Raw genomic sequence first — 23,749 nt, 5'->3', positions numbered from 1 at the left:
ACATGCTCGATAGTCAATTGGTTGGGATCACCTAAAAATAGGGTGAAATCCGTTCGATAATTCCGTGGCAACGGATGTTGCTGATCGATCTATTCAGGATGGGGCTTATGATAGACATGAAAAGTATCACAGTCAAGTACTTGGCCTACGACTTCCTGAACCATATATATGATTTGGTCATGATCCACTCACACTACGGTTCAGCCATTAGCAATGGATCAAGACCTAATTAGACAATGGGTTCTTAGGGAATTGTTGGAGATTATGCCCTCTCAGTAAGTCATGATTCCGAACTTCAGGAACAAAATTCTTAGCCTCCCGCTCTGGTCGCTTGAGTTCAACAGATAGCGGAGTATTCTGTACCTCTTAAACTGGAATTGGTGGTGGGTTTTGTTTGAGGGAGGCATTGATGTGGTTGTACCATATTACCGATAGAGCTTCCTTTGGCATTATGTTGCATTGCTGTAAGTATTCTTTTGGTCATCATAGCCATCAATCGATGCATGGCCTTAGTCTGGCTAGCCATGTATTTGTTTAGTGTTCCCAATTTGAATACAGAATTGTTCGACCCAGTCTCTTCTATATTCCTAAACATGTTGGATACTCAGTGTGCATCTCAGAGTGTGACCATTATCTCTTCAAGAGAAATGATTCGAGAGGTCGGCGCCCCTTGTTGATTTCTGGTACTTAGTGTCAGGATACTATTCAAATTTTCGCTTCGGGGGCCGCTTGAATTGGCACGACATTGGTCAAAGGTGGTGCGGTTGTTGTGGGAAGGTTCGACCTCAGTGATTCGATTACTCCTATTCATAATTCCAATTAGCAATGTTACACTGGTAATTTAGAGACAGGGTCTCACTGGGCACGTCAAATTATTGTTGTGGTTGTTTTTCAAGTTTGGTCATGTGATAAGTGCAGGCATGCCATAATTGAATTTGCAGCTCAATTCAAACCAAACAACCATGACCCCAAGCACCAAGATAGGCGGATACATAGTATATGACCGAGATCAAATGAGATCGGTTGCCTATTCAGCCACTCTCTCAATATGTAAATAGGATTAGGCAATATTTAGAGGGTGGGGTTCGTCCTCTGACAATGGGTTACACCTTTTCCTTTCTTACGAAAGAACTTTTCAGTGTATATATATATATATATATATATATATATATATATATATATATATATATATATATATATATATATATATATATATAAGATCAAGAAAGAAATTCTTATAGTTGGTCGCAGAAAACAGCTGCGAAGCACCTTCCTGGATGGAAAACTGAATCCCGCATATGAGTGTAGACCCAAATTACAGCTACGATTACCAGTTACTTGATTAACACTATCAATTACACTATGAAATGTAAATAGTAGGTGAAAAGTAAATGTTTACACTAGGAAATGTAATGGACTTACATAAATAGTAAAATGATTACACTAAAGGATGTAAATGATGAGTAATTGAAAGGATAATTGAAAGATAATGTTAGGTTTGAATGGGTTGGTCTGAGACACTTTGTTTTGCGGAAATCATTTGGTATTTATAGCCTCAATCCGGCCATTTAGATGCTTCCCATGTTCTGACAGTTGCTGTAACCGTTTAACACGTCTTAACCCTCTTTCTTTCTCACTTGTCATCTATCTTGTAGCTTTTGTACGATCACTCTTCACTTGACCGCTTAATGGATGACATGATGTTGCTCAATGTGTTCCATCTGTATTATCGTAGAATCTTCTTCGCATATTGTCACATATCTTCAAATACACCACGCAAATTCATCCACGTCACACATAACTCATTCTGAATGGTTTTCGCGGGAATTGGGTCAGCTGCTATCAAAGGTCTTATAAACAAAAGTTTTGAAAGGGCTGAGTCGTTACCTCATTAAGGTCTACTTCGTTAATAAACCCTATATTTAGGGATCATCCAATAACTCAGCATGCAGACTTTAGTTAGCTGTCACACATGCTGGAACTTAATCCGGAGCGGAAGCAACACCTTTTGCACTAACATCCTTTTAGAAGATTCCGTGGTAGATTGGAATATATGAACGCAGGCACTCAGAAATTGTATATTTTAAATACAATTAACAAAATTAACAAAAGTGAAACTGTCGATATGGTGCTAGTTTAGATTATCTTCTAAAAAATATAATGACAACTATTGGACGGTTAAAACAAATCCACTGGTCCTATTTCAGAAAAACACGCGTCTATGATTCAATAGTTGGGATTGCTTCAAGATTTGATTTTGAGACAACTTAAAAGGCTAACAATTTCGTCAGTTAGTCTATACCATGCGTTCGATTTTTAAGTCACTGCCTATCGAGCATCACCGACCACCACCAATTGCAGCCTGTGATATGTGATATACAAACACAGAAATTGCATACCTGCAATACAATTAATTCAAATCAAACTCTTCAAAGTACGATACCCAATTTAGATTCGTCATATACACAAAAAGTTGCCGTTTGGCATTTATTGGATGGCTTAAAATGAAAATTCTAATGATCCGACAGTTAGAATTGCTCAAATAATCGGATTTTGGGATTGTGTTAGAAACCATGGTTTCCATACTTTAGAGTCTGTGGAGTGACTGATGAATCTAGTTATAATCCCCCCCTGAGAGGTTGTATAAACATTCCATATCCTTCAACATTCCCTGGCCGTTTCATTATTGGTTAATATATGCCATTGTGCAAATTTTCGACCTGGAGCATCAAATGATGACACTTTAATTTTTGCTCCTGCAGAAGAAGACCGCCTTAAGGAGATGGGAAGAGGTAGAGAGAAGAGAGGGAACACAAAAAAAACATAAAAAATGGCTGACACGCCTATAGTGCATGCCTAATGCACATATTTGCTAACTATGCTGGTGAACATGAGTCAGGCTTGTCGAGTAAGGTCATAAACTTGGTCGACTCAGTGCGACTCGACATCACTAGACCAAATCACTCGCCCAGTCAACTGCTTTTCTTTTTATTAGGAAATCATACTCATGTCCTCGTATGAAGTGCACGGCCATACTGCCAACACGTCAAGCAACTCACCTATGGATAAACTTATAGTTTTTATTATCTTATCTATTTCTCAAAAGTTTAAAGTTAATCATCAAACTATAGTTAATATTTTCTTAATTATTAATATATTGAGTTGAGTAAGATAAAGGTTCGGTGAGTTGACCCGAGCCAGTTGGAGATCAAGTCAAGACAGTTCAAAACCCAAAAAAACTCGGATCAACGCGCATACAAGTTGGGTCAACTTGAAGACTGAAAAGATCTTAAAATGACTGAACTCAATAATTTTAATATGTACAATTGAAAGTATTTGGAATATATATATATATGAGAGAGAGAGTCATGCTCGGTGCGCATGCGCACCTTTGCACACGTGTCATGGGTGTCTAATCTGAACGGTCCATGTGATGTGGAATCCCATGAAACCCCCTGCGATAAATTTTCACCCTGATCTAAAATTCTGGTGGGCCATAGCAAAGAGAAATGCAAATCAAGGGAGGAAACTGTTTTCATTTTTCATGGCCCATCAAACTTTTAGATCAAAGTAAAACTTGGTCCCGGGAGTTTTACGAGGTGCTGCTTCACATGAACGGTTCAGATTTTGGATCCACATCACGTATGATGGATTCTCAAAAAAGTTTGTATGTAGTACTTACGAACCAGTTTGCAGGTGAGCATTTTCCTATATATATATATATATATATATATATATATATATATATGGAATGGTGCATCTGACTGATGGGTTAGATGTTCGACACGCATCACGGTGGGCCCACACATCTCAACCTCATAGGAAGTTCCCATGAGGTCGAGCTGTGTGGGCTCCACCGTGATGTGTGTCAAACATAGCACCATGCATTTGATGGGTCCCCTTTAGATTATGGGATATCCCAAAAATCAGCCATATACAAAACTCAGGTGGGGCGTACCATCTAAAATCACGTGAAGAAGACATACCTAAAACGTGTAAAAGCAATTGATGGGGCCCACCTAAAATTTGGATGTGTCCGAAACTTGGTCTGACCCCTCTTCCAAGTGGGACACACATAATGGATGGTCTGGATTTGTGAACCACATCTCGGTGGGCCCAACAAATGATTATGAATATTTTAATGGCAACTTCTATATATGGTGTGGCCCACACAAGTCACGAATTGACTTGATTTTTAAGCCCTAGGTCCACCATGGAATGGTGCATCTGACTGATGGTGTAGATATTTGACACGCATCATGGTGGAGCCCACACAACTCGACCTCATAGAACCTTTTCCCATATATATATATATATATATATATATATATATATAGATAGATAGAGAGAGAGAGAGAGAGAGAGAGAGAGAGAGAGAGAGAGATATGCTCACTTGCGCACTCATGTCATGGGCATCTAAACCGAACTGTCCATGTGATGCGGCATCCCATGAAACCCCAAGGAACCAATTTTCACCCTGATCTAAAACTTTGGTGGGCCATAGCAAAGAGATGCAAATCAAGGGAGGAAACTATTTTCTTTTTCCGTGGCCCACCACGGTTTTGGATCAAAGTAAAAGTTGGGCCTGGGGTTCATGGGGTGCTGCATCACGTGGACCGTCCAGGAAGTTCTCTAAAAGTTCCCATGATTTCCAGAGTTGTGTGGGCCCCACCATGATGTGTGTCGAAGATATACCTAATTAGTCAGACCCACCGTTCCATGGTAGGCCACAAGCTTAAATATCAAGTCAATCCATGACTTGGGTGGGCAACACCACATGCAACCGTTGATAGCCCTCCCATTTAACTAATCATTTATTGGGCCCACTGAGATGTGATTCACAAATCCAGACCATCCATTGTATATCCAGCTTGGATGAAGCCTCAGACCAAGTTTCAGCCGCATCCAAAACTAAAGTGGCCCCACCAAGTACTTTGATATATTTTAGCCATGTCTTCACATGATTTTAGATGGTATGGCCCACCTGAGTACAGTATACAGCTGATTTTTTGGATTTCCCATAACCTAAAGGGGACCCATGTTGATGTTGGACACACATCACGGTGGGACCCACACATCTTGACCTCATGGAAAGTTTCCATGAGGTTGACCTTATAATACCATTTGCTCTCTCTCTCTCTCTCTCTCTCTCTCTCTCTATATATATATATATAGAGAGAGAGAGAGAGAGAGAAAGGGGTATGCACACCTACACACCTGCGCACGTATCATGGGCATCTAATCTGAACGGTCCATGTGATGCGGCATCCCATGAAACCCCATGGGACCAATTTTCACCATGATCTATAACTCTGGTAGGCCATATGAAAGAGATGCAAATCAAGGGAGGAAACTATTTTCTTTTTCCGTTGCCCACCAAAGTTTTGGATCAAAGTAAAAGTTGGGCCCTGGGGGTTTCGTGGGGTGTTGTATCAAGTGGACCGTTCAGATTTTAGACTCACACCACGTATCTTGAGTCCTCAAAAAAGTTCGCTCGAGTTGCATGCGAACCCGTAGGCAGCTGAGCATTCGGCCACACACACACACACACACACACACACACACACCCCATGAAACCACTGAGGCTCAACTTTCACTATGATTCAAAACTTTGGTGGGTCATGGCAAAAGGGAGAGTTTTACCATTTGGAGAGGTGAGGTCTGAGTTGGAATCTCTGGTGAGTGAGTTTCCTACAGATTCGGCTCATAATCTCATTGAGTCGAGTTGACTCGACCGAATTTCAATTCAACCCACCAAGTTTTAGAACTATGGTTCGGGATGGTACAAGTTAAATATCCAACACAGTACTGCTAAGATGTAAATCTCAATATTGCATCTGACAGCACCGCCCCAGGTTTCCCAAACAAGCATACAACGCAAGGCTAGATCCACCTCTCCTCTTTTTCTTTTTCTTTTTTTTTTCTTTTTTTTTTTTTTTTTTTTTGTCTAAGCTAGTTCGTAACAGAAATGCTAAAGGATTAACACAGTAAAGGTAGCGCTACAACTGTTTTGACCATTGCATCAAAACAGATGGTGTATCTACAGGTAAAATTGACGATTCCAATTAATATCTTCTGTCTATGAGAGACCCAACAAATACCAAACCTTTTGGATGTAATTAAAATTTCATCCTCGGGGTCATTCAAAATGGAGTGCCAGTATGATAATGTGACTGCCTAATAGTCTCTCATTAGATGAGGCCGTCAATGCCTAACTACGTTTGAAATGTTCTCGTATGAACCTTTCCGCATGTGATGGATACTTTTCGCGAATATATGCTCGAAGACATTTCTGGTAGGAGAAGTCTATCCATCCACCATCGGTTCGGACAACAAATAGACATCTTGAGTTCCTGAACTGGGGATGCCGATCAACCTTCCAAAAACAAGGTTCTGTTAATCTAATTTCACAATTATATCACATGCATAGCAAACCAACTTCAATAAGTTACTTATCATCAGATAAGCAAAAACCAATTAGACCAATCAGATAAAAGCAATAGAGCGCATGTCTTTGAATAACTTCCCACTTGGTTGGTTTTCCCTCTCTTTTTTCTTTTTTCTTTTTCCTGTGGGCACATGTCGGCTATTGCACAACTAATAACAGTAGCAGTAGTATTAGGGCCTGTTTGGATAGAATGCAAAATGGGGAATGCAACCAGTTTGCATCAACCGGACATCTGCTCTTGTTTGGGAAGCAGTGGATGCTGCAGCAAAGTCTGTGCAATTGCTTTTCCCTCTTCAACAAGAGACTACAAATTTTTATTTTTATTTTTCAAAAAGTCAAATGGAAAAGTTATATAACAAATTTGGAGGGGAAAAGGTTTCCCCATTGTGAGATTGCAATCCAAAAGTTGCATATGCAAAGGATGATAATTTTCCAGGACTTTTCTTTAGCAAAATAAATAGGGGCAAAGGGTTTGCTTCCCCTAGTGCTGAGATCAGTTTACCCCCTTGTGTCATGTTTTTGCTTTCCTTCGCATTCCCCTAGTTTACCTTTGATCCAAACAGGGCCTTAATTTGTGGATAGCTGCATGGTGAGCATCACAAAATTCCATCTTTTTGTTAAGTAGCAAGCATGGAAATTTCCACAACCTATGTTTGTTGTCCCTGCCCAACTATATCAAACCCATATAGTTGGCCCAAAAAAACTTCGAAAACCATCAAGAAAATAGGGAACAATCTAAAACACAGGAATCTATCATTTTCTTAGGTTTAACATGTATCCAATGATGTGCCAAACCATTCTTTTATAAGAATAGTCTGTCAGCTTCACCTGATAAAAGTCAACCAAATAGCCCTACTCGAACACAAACCAAGCATATGATTGATATATTAAAGTCCATGAAATACAACAAAAAGAAGATGAAAAGATGTGTTTCCCAATTTTAATTTTCCCAAAATAGTTCATTCCACTTCAATTTCATCTAATTTCACTGAAATCTTGTGTTTTGATCCACAAAATAGCACTAGATATAAGTATAAAATAAGTTATTATTTTTAAGCTCCCTCCATGGTTGAAATGAAGAAACAAGTGAAAAGAAAATGCAGAAAAGTAGGGAAAAAAATGAAATGGAGGATTCATTGCTGTATCAGTCTGTAAAGGCCCAACCGCAACTAATACAGTATGGCCTATACAGGATCATACCACCCCCCTGCACCAATATAACGAGGGTGGCCAAATTGATTAGAAAATGGTTGTATCATAACCGATTCTCAAAGCCATGGTCTCTCTTTAAAGAGCTGCTCAATGGGAAATGAATGATTATAGCAAAGGTGCTAACATTCAGATGGATCAGAATTCCCACCAGTACAATCCTTAGTTGACAAGTAAGTTTCACTGGCTGTTTCAATTTTCCTCCCACAACTTAACCTCGGGTGTTTCATTCATTTAGGTTACTAGTAGGCAGAATGTTTTTTTGGTATTTTGGCCATTTTCACATTTCATTTGGCTCAAAACATGCTAAAACTAAAACATTAAAATTTTTGGAGGAAAAGAAAAGAAAAAAAATACTATGAGAAAAAAAATACTATGAGTAATAGTATCCTCGAAAGACGTGATGAAACCAGTGTAGAGCTAACATCAAGTAACATGCAACCCACTACCAAAAGTCATCAATGATACATCAATAGGTTCATTATATGCCAAAGTTCAAGAGGAAGAAAAACAAGTATTCTTCTTTAGCCATACCACCCTAGTATCGTGCTTTGCAATAAAAGTCACAAGCAAAAGAAGTGAAAACCCCCCAAGATACGGTTTTGGTTCAAAAGAGGAAATAGGAAAACCGTCCACTTTTAAAAATGAGATTTTCAAGTCCCCAAAACTAGTTGATGGCATACTTTACAGCCTACGGTAAAAGCGACAATATTTCCCATGAAAACTTGCAAAAAGGGTCTCAAAATGAAAACAAAATTAAAAAAAATTCTACAACTTACTCCTGTTTTGGTTTTAACAAAACAACCGTGTTCTTACTATTTGGTTGAAGCGAGACAAAATTTCAATCACACTGAAACTAGATGTACTTCATCGTAGTAGAAGTTGAGACCAAAAGAAATGTGAATATAAAGGAATTATCTTTATGGTGGCCTGCAAAGGGTGAGGGGTGTGGGTGTGTGTAGGTGTGTGTGTGGGAAAAGGTACTGTGAGGTCGACCTAATGGAAACTTCCCATGAGGCTGAGCTCTGTGGACCCCACCATGATGTGTGAGGGACATCCATCCCATTAATCAGATACACCCTTCCATGATGAGCCATGAGCGTAAAATTCAAGCCAATCCATGACTTAGGTGGACCACACCACATACAACAGTTGAGAGTGGATGCCCACCCATTGAAACCTTCTTGATTGCGTATTAGGCCCAATGAGATGTGGTATAGACATCCAGCCCATCCATTGTGTGTGTCCCACTTGGATGAGGGCTCACACCAAATTTTAGGCCATCCCAAAACTAATGTGGGCCCCACCAAGTGCTTTTAGATGTTTTAGTCATGATTTCCCATGGTTTTAGATGATATGGCCCACTTGAGTTTCGGATACGGCTTTATATATATATAAAGAGAGAGAGAGAGAGATGCTCACACACAACTAGGTGTACGTCCAACTAGTTGTCTGTTTTAATAACTAATTAATTTTAGTAAATGGTGCCAGAGAAAAGTTATTTGAAAGAGGAAAAGGAGTTGTCGACTTGGATGGGGCCCCATCGTGGTGTTAATGTGAAATCCACCCCAACCATCAAGTGAGTCACCCCATGTTAGACCTAGGGTCTGAAAATCAGCCCCATCCATGGTTCAAGTGGACCACATGATTGGAAACACAGTACATAGAAAACTCACCCTCCAAATTGTTTCCCTTGGTGTGGCACACCTGAATCATGTATGACCCCTTTTTGGGGCCTCGGCCTTAGCTTTTGGTGTGGCATCTAATAATAGTTGGAGTAGATTTCAAACGCTCAACACGGTGGGCCCCGTAAAAATCAAGGGTGGACATCTCTCTCCCAACTGTTTTCATTAGTATGGCCCGCTTGAATCATAGGTCAGCTTGATTTATTTTTTTTTACCCTGGGCCAAGCATGGGATCACACATCTAATAATCCGACTGTGTCTAATGTACACATCACAATGGACCCCGTAAAAAGTAAAAGGTGAGTGTCGGTCTCAACTATCTGTCATTTCTAGGATTCAGATTACGTTGTGCATAACAAAGCACCAATGTCGGTACTGTAGGGAGCTGATTAGCTGTTACCCGAGTAACACCTTTAGTGGGTGTTACCTTTACCATGTGGGGCCCACCTCGATGAATGTATTGTATATCCACACCGACCTTCCGTTTTTTCAGCTCATTTAGGACGTTATCCCAAAACTTAAGCAGATCCAAATCTCCGATGGACCATGCCACTAGAAAAATTGATGAGCAACCATTAAAAAAATTGTAGGCCACAACAAGTTTAGGATCAAGCTGATCTTTGTATTTTCCCTTCATCCAGGTCTGTTTGACCTTATCAATGGTTGGATGGCAAATAAAAATTATGGATTTACTTATGGTGGTTCCTAGGAAGTTTTTAATGATGGGCGTTTAGTCACCATTATTTCATGTGGTGTTGTCCACCTAAGATTCATTTGCTTCATTTTTTGGACCACATCCTAAAATGGGCTTGAAAAACAGATGGGCGGTGTGGATATACAACACATCTCGAGTTGAGCCCCACGGTAAGGATAAAACCCACTAAGGTGTTACCCGAGTAACACCTAATCCACTCCCAGTATTGTGTTGATGTGTGGACCCCACCACAATGTATGTATTATATCCACATCGTCCATCCATTTTGGCAAATCAATTTAGGGCACGAGCCCAAAAATGAGGCTGATCCAAATCTCAAGTGGACCACAACACAAAAAGCAGTGGGGATTGAACCCTTACCATTGAAACTTCCTAGAGGCCATAAAAGTTTTGGATGAAGCAAATATTTGTGTTTTCTCTTCATCTAGCTTTGTATCACCTTATGAACAGGTTGGATGGAAAATAAACATCATGATGGGCCCTAGGAAGGATTCAAGGGTGGTCGTCACTGTCCTCGCCACATTTAGTGGTGTGGTCCACTTGAACTTTGGATTTGCCTCATTTTTGGGCTCACGCCTTACAATCATCTGCCAAAATGGATGGAGGGTGTGGATGTAATACCCCAGGTTTTCTTAGTGGCCGGCAGCGCGTCTGTACGCCTATCTCAACTACCCGCTCGTAGGTAAACTTTGTCCGTTGTAGTACACTAGTACCCCACATCTCTTCTGTGCACAAGTGGGCATCGTCTGGAGCCTTAGAGCAGGAATTGGACTGTTCATGCATAGTACGCACTCGAGTGACTTGAACCCTGAGACCTTGAAACTCTCGCCATATCAACAGTCATGTCACCCAGATCGCGAAGGTACCATCCATTCGTCCGTGCGGAGCTCTGTTTGTAAGATGTGCCACGAAGAACTCGAGAGCGCAAGTGTGCGAAGACCTGCACATGCACATACTTCATATGAGCTTGGGCCCTTAGCCCATCGACCCATATTAGGAATTCCATTTCATACCTTATTGGAGTATGTCAATACTCTCTCCACCCACTTAACCCAAACCTTACCATGATATTATGGTCCACTCACTACACATGCATCACATGCACATGACACCTCACCCCACATGCACATTCTCCAAGTGACACTTCACCCCACTCACCACATGCACATTCTCCTTGTGATACATCACCCTCCATGCATGAGCCATGGCCATGCAATATCAACATATCACACTAAATATATAACCTAAGTAAACTAACCCCTCCCCTAACCTAGGGTGTTATCTCTCTACACAAAAAGGGCTAATAAAGGTGGTTAGCCATTTCTAAAAAGAAAAATTCCAAAGAATGAGAGAGAGAGAGAGAGAGAGAGAGAGAGAGAGAGGAGGTGGGCAATCATTAGGAGAGGAAGATCCAAGCCATTCAACCTAAGGTGGTTAGATCTATCCATTTATTTTCTTTTTGTATGTTAAAGTGGGCCCCGCCATGAGATTATAGTGGTGTTTGGGTGGCCCCAAACCACATCCAAGTGGGACACCCCTTTGAAGAAGCATGGGAATGAAATCCAACATTGAATCCCATGAAGGCCCACTTTTATGTAGGTGTTTTGACATGATTCCTTTTTTGCTTCGATTGTGTTTGTGGGGCCCAAATTTTGTGTGATGATAGTAGACTGAATAAAGAATTTATGTACCAAATTTGAGGTCAATCCAATTGGTCAGACCCCTTCATTTAATTTATGTAATTCGGACTAAGTTTGTTGTCCAGTGCAATGGTCGGCACTGACACTCAAAACGGACAAGATTGTGAGCCCCACAAATATTTGATGGATCCTACTAAATTATGTGTGATGATAATAGACTTGACGCGCCATGCATGTACCAAATTTGGGGTCAATCCGATCAGTCTAACCCCTTCATTTGACTTATGCAATTCATACCAAATTTGTTATCCAATGCAATGGTCAACACTAACAACCTTTTAAACGGCCTAGATTTATGGTGTCCAAGGATATCCAATTGGTCCTAAATTCTGTGTGATGATAATAGACTTGATAGAGAATGTATATACCAAATTTGGGGTCAATCCGATCAGTCTAACCCCTTTATTTGATTTATGTAATTCAGACCAGATTTGTTGTCTAGTACAGTAGTCAGCACTAACACCCTTCTTAACAGCCCAAATTTGTGGGTTCCTCATATATCTAATTGGCCGCAAATTTTTTGTTGTGATAGTATATACTTAATATAGCATGCATGTATCAAATTCGGAGTCGATCTGATCGGTCTAACCCCTTCATATGATTTATGCAATTCAGATTAGATTTGTTGTCTAGTGCGGTGATTAGCACTGACACACTTCTAAATAGCCCATATTTGTGGGATCCACAGATATTTAATTGACCTTAAGTTTTGTGATGTGATATTAAGCCATTGTGTTGGCCAAGTGAAATATGTTATATGATACTAGGTCATTCTATCGGCCAACATAAACATGTAATATGATATTGGGCCCTCGTGTTGGCCAAGTGAGATATGTGATACAATATTAGGCCATTGTGTTGGCCAAGAGGATTATACGTTGCATTATGCAATTGTCAAGCCACCCATCTGTGTGATGAGGTGACAAGGCCCAAGGTGTGCTCTACCCATGATTTATTCCTAGAAGGTCGGGCAACCCATCTTTGTGATGAGGTGACAAGGCCTGAGGGAGTGCTCTGCCCAAGATTGGTTCCTAAAAGGCCAGGCAGCCCACTATACACAGTGCGGTGACAGGACTTGATGATTATATTGTATTGCCAAGTGGCCCATCGTATTCCCTCGATGTGGTAGCAAGACCTAAGTAGCATTGATACTTAAGTGACGACCCTCGTGTTGATCTAACCAAATCATGGATAGTTCGATCTAGACTAGGAACCACACGAATACATTGGTGGAGGTAGGAGTAATGATGCAAAACAATTAACCACTTGCTCTAAAAGCTCGAACTATTAGAGCATGGTGAATCAATCCCTTTATCTCATTAGCCCAAGCCCCACATCTCATGGGTTATGACCTCGGCCGAACCCCCCTCATGGGCCCCAAATCACATGGGTACCACCTCACACTAGCCACCCGCCTCACACGGGCCACCCACCCCAAGTGTGCCCTTGCATCCCATAGGCAACCCCACTTGAGCCCGGTGTGAAAATGCCCCTGCCTTAAGTAACCTTTTTCTGTGTGAAGAAACCCCACTTTCTAGCAAGCAATTGGTCCCTAAGGTACGATACCCGACAGTTATCCCAATTGGCCATTGGGAAGCCCCCTGACTTCATGTGCATACATGCTCGGAGTAGAGGAGAGTGTGGTGAACCTACCATATGGGAACGATGAATTGCGCCCATCCCTCGATTCTATCAGGAGGGATGTGAGGTTGTCCTTGAGGTCATTATTTGAAGTATTTGGAGTATTAAGAGAGACAGTGCACCACATGCATCTATGCATTTGTACACATGTTACATTCCATCCATGTCCATTCATACATTACTCACTTGTGTTGGTAGATGCGCAACTAGACTATCAAGTGCTTATTCGTAGTGGCTAAGATTTCGATTATGGAATTATCCTAAGATCAAGGGTTTAGCACCTTGAAATTTGTTATCCAAATTAGGTATGGGACTAGCTTGGATAGAAGTTCTCTATGCTAGACCCCACAGCTCGCGAAACTGTGCACTCCTATCCCGACCACACTATGTGTTGACTATATTCTTTAGTTGTTGTAACGTGATGATAACATGCTTAGTTATTCACATCCTATATGTGGCTATCTACACTTTATTTTGTTGAGTTGCAAATGCTACTTGATTATGATTTGACATGACTACATGCACTATAGTCTGATTATACTTTGATCTGGCAGTGTTATGCCTTTAATTTGGCACACGCGCGCGCGCGCACACACACACACAAAGCTCGATATAACACATACATCATGATAAGGCCCACAGAACTTTGCTACGTCAACAAAGTATGGACCTCCATGCCCTGTTCTGCGCCCTATGCAATCCAAGTTATTATGGCAATCCCAAGTATTTTGGGAGAGCAGATTAGGTGTAACCTAGGTAACACCAATGTTTTAAATATCGATGATATCAATCGATATCCCACGATATATCTTGTATCCCACATGTATGATACAAAAAGCATGGGTAGTGCTAATATATCCCACGTGTTCAATCCGGTGAGCATTTTCAATTTTCGATCCATTTTTTTGTTGAAATTATGTTAAATCAGTGTCAAATGGTTACAAATCCATTGGTGTTTCATGTTTGCATGAAAAATCATGAAGTCGGAACTTTGATTTCGATATTTGTTGGTTCTTCATGTTCTTCATGGTTTTTTTTTTTTTTTTTTTTCGATAATTTCCTTCAACTAGTTGTCAATTGAGACTAATTTCAAAGTATTTAGCATTATTTGATGAAATGATCATCACATACGCTCTAATTTCAAATTTTGAGCGTATGTTGTCCGATTTAGGAAATTTTGGGGAAAATTCAAATTTTCCCCAATTTCTCCCAATGATGCACTCCAAACATTAAATCAAGCATGTATGAGGGTTGATCTACTGATTTGTTAAGTCCTTATCAATTTTCAAAAAATAAAAATCATTTTTTAATTAGAAAGTAACAAAAAATAATTAAAATAATAATTTTTTTTCGAAATTTCCCTGCGACCATCTGTCAATTGAGACCAATTTCTAAGTATTTAGGGGTGTTCAATGAAATGATCATCACATGCACTCTGAATGTTATGCATTAAATTTGAATATAGTCGCATTAGTTCAGTCAGACAACACATAGCTTAAGACCTTATACAAATGAAACCTATTATGCGCACTTCTCTTCTTCTTCTTCTTCTTCTTCTTTTTTTTTTTTTTTTTTTTTTTTTTTTTTTTGAGATGTCATAATTTAAAAGTGTGTATTAAGGTCTTTTTAACAATCCTTGAAGTTTTATTGAAAAAATCAACTATTCTCCGAATGTTTCCCAAAAGGTGCGATAAATTACCCGATACAAACGATCTATCCCGTGCGATAACTGATACATATCTGATACGGATACGGGAGCGTAACGGCCCGAAACGGCGCAAAAATTTTTTTTTGCCAAAAAAATATGAAAAAATATAGATTAAATCCGGAATATTCTAAGCATTCCAAATATGCATTCATTTATAAATTGGAACATGTTTATGGTGGTGTAACGGTCCACTCTTTGGTGAGAAGTTGTATCGGACTATCGGATGAATTTATCAACCAGATAACCTGAATTTGACTACAAAATTCATATATTTAATTTTCTAACTATCTACTATCAATGATAGATATATTAGAATGAATGTAATATGAAAATATCTTACATTTAGGTGTTTGCAATTATTTTTGAGGGCCAAAATTCATGCGTAAATAGAAAAAAATATAAAAAAAAATATAAAATGGCACCCCAAATATGTAAAATGCACATTAACATGTTCTACTATGATTAACACATCATATGACATCATTAAAACAGCAAAAGAATCATTAAAAAATGATTTTTCGAATTTTCAAAAGAAGGGCCGAAATAAATGCGTAAATAGAAAAAAATATTAAAAAAATATAAAATGGCACCCCAAATATGTAAATTGCACATTAACATGTTCTACTATGATTAACACATCATATGACATCATTAAAACAGCAAAAGAATCATTAAAAAATGATTTTTTGAATTTTCAAAAAATGGCCGAAATAAATGCGTAAATAGAAAAAATATAAAAAAATATAAAATGGCACCCCAAATCTGTAAAATGCACATTAACATGTTCTACTATGATTAACACATCATATGATGTCATTAAAACAGCAAAAGAATCATTAAAAAATGATTTTTCGAATTTTCAAAAAAAGGGCCAAAATAAATGCGTAAATAGAAAAAAAAATAAAAATATATAAAATGGCACCCCAAATGTGTAAAATGCACATTGACATGTTCTACTATGATTAACACATCATATGATGTCATTAAAACAGCAAAAGAATCATTAAAAATGATTTTTCGAATTTTCAAAAAAAGGGCCAAAATAAATGCGTAAATAGAAAAAATATTAAAAAATATAAAATGGCACCCCAAATCTGTAAAATGCACATTAACATGTTCTACTATGATTAACACATCATATGATGTCATTAAAACAACAAAAGAATCATTAAAAAATGATTTTTCGAATTTTCAAAAAAGGGCCAAAATAAATGCGTAAATAGAAAAAAATATAAAAAAATATAAAATGGCACCTCAAATATGTAAAATGCACATTAACATGTTCTACTATGATTAACACATCAAATGGCATGATTAAAACAGCAAAACAACCATTAAAATTTGATTTTTCGAATTTTAAAAAAGGGGCCAAAATTCATGCGTAAATAGAAAAAATATTAAAAAATTATTAAATGGCACCCCAAATCTGTAAAATGTACATTAACATGTTCTACTATGATTAACACATCATATGACATGATTAAAACAGCAAAACATATTAAAAAAGTATAAATACCTATTTTTGACGAATTTCTGAAAAATGGCCCACCGAGCTTTGATTCAAAAAATTTGTGATATAATGTGTTTTTATCTCAAATACCTAGCTAAGGTTGGTCGAAATTAGTAGTAGAAGGAGTGAAAAACAGTTTGGAAGCACAAGATTTCAAAAAAACAGCAAAAAACGAGCTCAAAATGAACAAAAAAAAAGTTACCGTTTCGGGCCCGTTACGGGCCCGTAACCTTTACCCGTGCGCATCCAAAGTGGTGTGGGAACCCTTGTTTGCTTCTCACAACAATCAGTCATTGTTGCAGAGCGTAGCTTATAGGGGACACCATAGCCATTGTTTTAAATATCGACCGATATATCCCATGATATCTTGTATACCACATGTGCGATGCAAAACACACAAGTAGCACCAATATATCCCAATGTTCAATCCGGTGAGCATTTTCAATTTTCGATCCATTTTTTTGTTGAAATTATGTTACATCAGTGTCAAATGGTTATAAATCTATTTGGTTATTTACGTTTTGCAAGAAAAATCATGAAGTCGGAACTTTGATTTCGATATTTGTTGGTTCTTCATGTTCTTCATGGTTTTTTTTTTTTTTTTTTTTCGATAATTTCCTTCAACTAGTTGTCAATTGAGACTAATTTCAAAGTATTTAGCATTATTTGATGAAATGATCATCACATACGCTCTAATTTCAAATTTTGAGCGTATGTTGTCCGATTTAGGAAATTTTGGGGGAAATTCAAATTTTCCCCAATTTCTCCCAATGATGCACTCCAAACATTAAATCAAGCATGTATGAGGGTTGATCTACTGATTTGTTAAGTCCTTATCAATTTTCAAAAAATAAAAATCATTTTTTAATTAGAAAGTAACAAAAAATAATTAAAATAATAATTTTTTTTCGAAATTTCCCTGCGACCATCTGTCAATTGAGACCAATTTCTAAGTATTTAGGGGTGTTCAATGAAATGATCATCACATGCACTCTGAATGTTATGCATTAAATTTGAATATAGTCGCATTAGTTCAGTCAGACAACACATAGCTTAAGACCTTATACAAATGAAACCTATTATGTGCACTTCTCTTCTTCTTCTTCTTCTTCTTCTTCTTCTTCTTTTTTTTTTTTTTTTTTTTTTTTTTTTTTGAGATGTCATAATTTAAAAGTGTGTATTAAGGTCTTTTTAACAATCCTTGAAGTTTTATTGAAAAAATCAACTATTCTCCGAATGTTTCCCAAAAGGTGCGATAAATTACCCGATACAAACGATCTATCCCGTGCGATAACTGATACATATCTATATCCCAAGGATGCGATACATAATGCGATACCGATATTTCAAGCATTGGGTAGCACCATAATAGGTGTTTCCCTAACTGTAGAGCCAACCTCGTCGTATGTATTTTATATCCATGTCGTCCGTCAGTTTTTCTAGCTCAATATTTATTAACCCATACTTATTATGCCCATCCATATTTCTTGTCTAGGTTACCTTGAACACTGAAATAGCCCTCCTTATTGCCCCAACCATTACCTACCTTGCTACATCAGTACGTTAACTCACTGCAAAATTTTGAAACAAATCACATGCCTGCTATGGATGGGGTCAAACCTGAAAATCACATTGGACCGATGATCATGTCTATTGGTTGGCCATCAAATGGAAGGTTAAAAGGAAAATGGTTGAAAGTTCAAAGTCAGAAAGAAAATGCCCATTAATTGGACAAGAACCTTGGGTTACTCAATGGAAGACGGCCTCAGTTTCTTGGCCTCGAGGTCAGTTTACTTATCAAAAAAGTTGGAAAAGAACCGCCGATCTATGTGAAGCTTGTATTATACCCTTCTATACATTGGTGGCACATAATTTTGGATGGTTTGGATGGAGATACGTACAAATGTTGTGTACTGTACAGAAGGTGTTTGCATGCTTATGAAACATATCGCAGGGTTGGTACAGTTCCTCTTTCTAACAATTATCAAGCCTGAAAATAATCAGGAAGAAATGACATCAAGATTTTTTCGGGCTAGAGTTGCATGATCAATATTCTTATGAAAAGGTTCAGATTGCCACATCTTGAAATGAGGGAGGCATAGATGAGTGCTTCGATGATTTGCTAAATGTTCTTTAGCATGTTCTTCAACCTACTCACATGAAATTCTGTATCCTGGCCATGTGCTTGCCTCCATTAATATGTTTTCCACCACATAATGCTAACACCACAGAAACTACACCAGGCTTACCATGCACCCAAAAAAAATAAAAAATCATAAGTTTGTCTTTGCACTCTTCATCTAACCAAGTAATCATGCATGGTCCAAGTAATACCAAAGATTGGGGGGAAAATGTTGAAAATGATGCCCTAATGAAGATTTTGTTTCTTATTATACAGATTAATGACTTTTGTAATATGGAAATGTAACTAAAGGACTCATTGTTGAAAGCAACATAGCAATTCAACTATCAAATATCACAAAAAATTGTAAAAGAATAAGAAGGATGAAGTTTACCATGATAGAATCAATTCCGCAACCAATTTTATCTTCAGAATGTGGATGATACGCAAGAAGCCTCTCTACCACGGCTTTCTCATCTTCAGCTGTTAGCCGCTCACCGTCCATATACCTGCTGGCAACAAAATCTGTCAAACAGGCAGGAGAATATTCAGATTGGTTTGTGTAAGCTAACATATCCAATATATATATATATATATATATATATATATATATATATATATATATATATATAATGATAATGAAAACAATTTTACCACAAAAGTGATTTTATGCTAGTTTCATACTAAAAAAATGGAGAGATTTTATGCTAGTTTTATATATATTAAATGAAAACAATCATATAGCATCTGTTTTATTTGAGAGTTTCCACTCCAAGCTCAAGTATTAAGCTTGTGAAAGAATCCTCACATCAACAAGAATGAGCAAGAAATTACTAAGTTGCATCAACAAGAATTTGCAAGAAATTACTAGGCCTATGTGATGTGGGCCATACAATCATATTACCACTTGTTGAAGCACAAATAAGCTTTTTGAGGAATTCATATTCCTTTTATATATGATTGCATTTGGAAGGGAACATCAATCCATCTCTCGCTCTCTTTTTTTTAACAAGGAACAACAAAATTTATTAAGAACAAGGACAAAGCCAGGAGATTACTATATTTGCGGCTGTACCAAATCATCTCAAATTAAGAAGCTTAGGGCTGTGTCAGTATGTTACTATACTTGCACCAAGCAGACTGGCCATTACGCTCCATTCGGCACATTCTGCATGATCCTACTTGCCACTTATAGTCCTTCAACAGACTTTCTCCCCTCTACTCAATGTGGAACTAGGTTTCTGCACTTTCTAAGCAAAAGTCAAATGCACAGTAAGGAGGCATTTGGATGGTAAGTTACTTTAGATAAGCCACTTATGCCACAACTAGCTCATCTTAGTTTCTACTTATTTAACAGATAAGTATGTTTGGTAAGCAACATACTAGCCAAAAACTAGAAAAGCATGTTTGGTTTCCAACATCATAAGTATTTATCCCTCAAGTCTGTTTGGTCCCCCTCACATCCACCATCCATCATGTGGGGCCGACCTCCGATGTGGGGCCTTCCATCATGCAGACCCATCTTGGATATGGGTCACTCATCATTAGGACCGGCCTTTGATGTGGACAGTCCATAATGTAGGGCCCACCTTGATGTGGATCATCCATCATGTGGAGCCCACTATTATTAATTGCCCATCATGTGGAGCACACCTTTAATGTAGACTGTCCAAGTGGGCCCCACCTTCAATCATGTGAGACCACCATTATGTGGGCCATTCATCATTAGGGGCTGACTTTTGATGTGGACCATCCATCATGTGAGACCACCTCGATGTGGGCCATCCATCATGTGGCTTGATGTGGATCATCCATCATGTGGGGCCCACCATTATTAATTGCCCATCATGTGGAGCACACCTTTAATGTAGACTGTCCAAGTGGGCCCCACCTTCAATCATGTGAGACCACCATTATGTGGGCCATTCATCATTAGGGGCTGACTTTTGATGTGGACCATTCATCATGTGAGACCACCTCGATGTGGGCCATCCATCATGTGGGGCCCAGCTTTAATGTCCATTGCCCATCATGTGGAGCTCACCTGATGTGGACCGTCCACCATGTGGGCCCCACCTTTGAACCAGGTCATCCATCATACCCTCCCATTTTAGATGTTATTTATCATTGGGACTGACCTTTGTGAACCATCCATTATGTGGGCCCATGTTAATATGGAGTTTCAATCATGTGGGGCCCACCTTTGATGTGGACCGTCCATCATGTGGGCCCCACTTTCGACGTGGACAGTCCATTATATGAGGCCTCCTTTGATATGGACCACAGGAGAGAGAGATAAGTAGAAAAGTTAAAAGCTAAAAAAAGAACTTCTGGGCATGAGTAGCTTTAAGCACATAAGTTACTCTTGCAATCATGTTTACCAAACTAACTTCAGTGAAAAAAGTCAGGGCCCATTGGATACTACCAAATAAGTTACTTTTTTTTACTTAAAAATTAAGTTACTTTTTTCACTCTAGTGAGTTTGGTAAGCAACATTGTAAAAGTAACTTATTAGCTAAAAGCAACTTATCTTAATATGTTATTTTTTTAGCTTTTCAATTTATGACTTTTCTACTTCTCTCTCTCTCTCAAGGTCCATGTCTAAGGAGACTATCTAACGGTCCACATAAAAGGAGGCCTCACATGGTGGACAACACATACATTAGAGGTGGGGCTCACAGAGTGGACGGTCCACATAAAAGGTGGGCCCCACATGATGGACAATTGTGCTGTGCTAAGTAAAGGGGGAGATCTATTAAGGTTGAGAGCACATGGGCCAACATGCTACACGTGTGTGATCATTCATCATGTAGGACCGTCCATGCTAACTGCTGCTATTAAAATTGGAAGTTTGGCCAAGCCAAGGTTATGTCTCCACCTGTGTCGCATTTTACCATGCGTTGGATGGGCCCCATGTGATGAACTGCCCCCAAAATAGGAATGTTTATCAGTCAGTTGGGCCACGGATGTATGTAAAAGAGGATGCATACTGGACTCGGGGCATGGACAACCACTCGATTCTAGGCTAGGCCATTTACATGTAACCACTAGCACCAACACTTGTGAGGCCCATGTTTGCATGCACGGTTGCTTACTCTTGCAGGTTGATACTCACACAGTAACTGTACACGTGTCCCGCATTAACTTAAATTAGACGGTTCATTTTGTGAGACCCACTAAAAATAGCCCATCATCTGAAAAGTCAGATTGACTAAAAGAATCTTATAACTTCTAATTATTAGACGTGACCATTGGATTTTTTTTTACACATGCATGATGGATAATTCATATCAAAGTTGGGCTCCACATGATAGGCAACTAGCCCAATGTTGTAATGTGCAACCGAACATTTGCATATGCGCATAGTGCAAGGAAAATCGCATGTGACTGTGGCATGTGCGATCGCATACAACATATGCAATGTATGCAATCGCATATTGGCCCAATGGTCAGAAATCTAACCGTTTGAAACTAATTTTAATTTTTTTTAATTATTTCAAAATCTAGCCTTTCCCCTACAAAAATGCATTCATACCGACCCCCCCTTCTTTCCATTTTCTACAATCAATAACAAATAAATAACTTCTTCATTTTGTTTACTTAGTAAGTGTTAATTGATATTTGTTAACTATATTGTCAAATGTTGATGACTTGATGTTTAATTCATTGTGTAATTAATTTTATTTCACTCAAATGTATTTTAAACATATAAAATTAGTTATCTATTAACTTAGGAAAGTTCCCCCTACTTTCCTTTTTTTTTTTTTTTTTTTTTTTTTGCTTTTTCTTATATTTACCCTATTTGTCTGATTTTATTATTTATTTTTTTTTAAAAAAAAATGATTTTTTTTTTCTAATTATACGTGACCGCATATGCGATTGTGTAATCGCATATGCGCACAGGCATATGCAATCGCACACGATCGCATATGCGATATCACAACATTGGGTGAGCCTCACATGATGGATGATCCACATCAACGTGGGCCCCATATGATGGACGGTCCACATCAAAGGTCGGCACTAATGATGAACGGCCCATATCCAAGGCAGGCTCCACATGATGGACGGCCCACATCAGAGGTGGGGCCAACATGATGGATGGTACACATCAAAGGCGCGCTCCATATAATGGTTGGTGGATATTGAAGGTAGGCCCCACATGATGGACAATAACATTGATGGTAGGCCCCAAATGATGGATGACCAACATCAGAGACGGGACCTATATAATGAATAGTGCACGTAAAAGGCTAGTCCCTAATGATGAATGGCCCATATCCAAGGTGGGCCCCGCATGATGGATGGCCCACATCAAAAGTGGGGCCCAGACAATAAATGGTCCATATCAAAGGTTGGCCCCAAATGATGGATGGTGGATGTGAAGGGGACCAAACAGACTTGAGGGATAATTACTTATGATGTTAGAAGCCAAACACGCTTTTCTACTTTTTGGCTAATAAGTATGTTGTTTACCAAAAATACTTATCTCCTTAATAAGTAGAAACCAAGATAAGCTACTTATGGCATAAGTAGCTTATCTTAAGTAACTTACCATCCAAACGGGCCCTAAATGACTTAACATAAGTTAAAAAGTAACTTATTTGGTGGTATCCAAACAGGCCCTAAATGTTGGTACTATCTAAATAGGGTGCCCAATTAATTGGGATATGGCTTAGAAGATGATGATGACGACGATGACGACAACGATGATTATGATGATGACAATGACGACGACGATGATGATGATGACGACTGTCTAAGTAGGGTGGAAATTGCCTTGTCAACTAGAGCCTTAGTTGGATATATATATATATATATATATATATATATATATTGTTGACAGATAGTATTTTGATCCCCAATAAATGTTTGGAGAGAGATTCCACTCAATGAGTTTCTAGAGTTTGACTTTATTTTCTTGACAAGTGCACGAGAGATGCTAGTTTATTTTAAGATCAAAGAAGATGCCAAACCATGGTACCTATTTACATGAATAAAGGAGACATAA

General features: G+C 38.6%; 1 protein-coding gene across 2 annotated transcripts in view; it reads right to left on the bottom strand.

Annotated features, from left to right (window-relative positions):
• Window positions 1-5,994: 5,994 nt before the first annotated feature.
• LOC131219108 (protein DCL homolog, chloroplastic) overlaps window positions 5,995-23,749 on the bottom strand; it is a 47,490-nt gene continuing 29,735 nt past the window's right edge. The window contains exons 2-3 of one of the 2 annotated variants that reach the window (XM_058214105.1): window positions 19,133-19,247; window positions 5,995-6,376 (exon numbers count right to left, since the gene is read on the bottom strand). In XM_058214105.1, the coding sequence (XP_058070088.1) occupies window positions 6,212-6,376; window positions 19,133-19,247 (280 nt within the window). In that variant the 3' untranslated portion in view covers window positions 5,995-6,211. Of the gene's footprint in view, window positions 6,377-6,471; window positions 6,598-19,132; window positions 19,248-23,749 lie in introns of those variants that run through there. The other variant, XM_058214106.1, reaches the window with a different exon arrangement.

This window comes from Magnolia sinica, chromosome 11 (assembly GCF_029962835.1).
Source record: "Magnolia sinica isolate HGM2019 chromosome 11, MsV1, whole genome shotgun sequence".
NCBI classification, from domain to species: Eukaryota; Viridiplantae; Streptophyta; class Magnoliopsida; order Magnoliales; family Magnoliaceae; genus Magnolia; species Magnolia sinica.
Note: the sequence above shows the minus strand (reverse complement) of the source record. Positions and strands in the feature narration are given on the sequence as shown.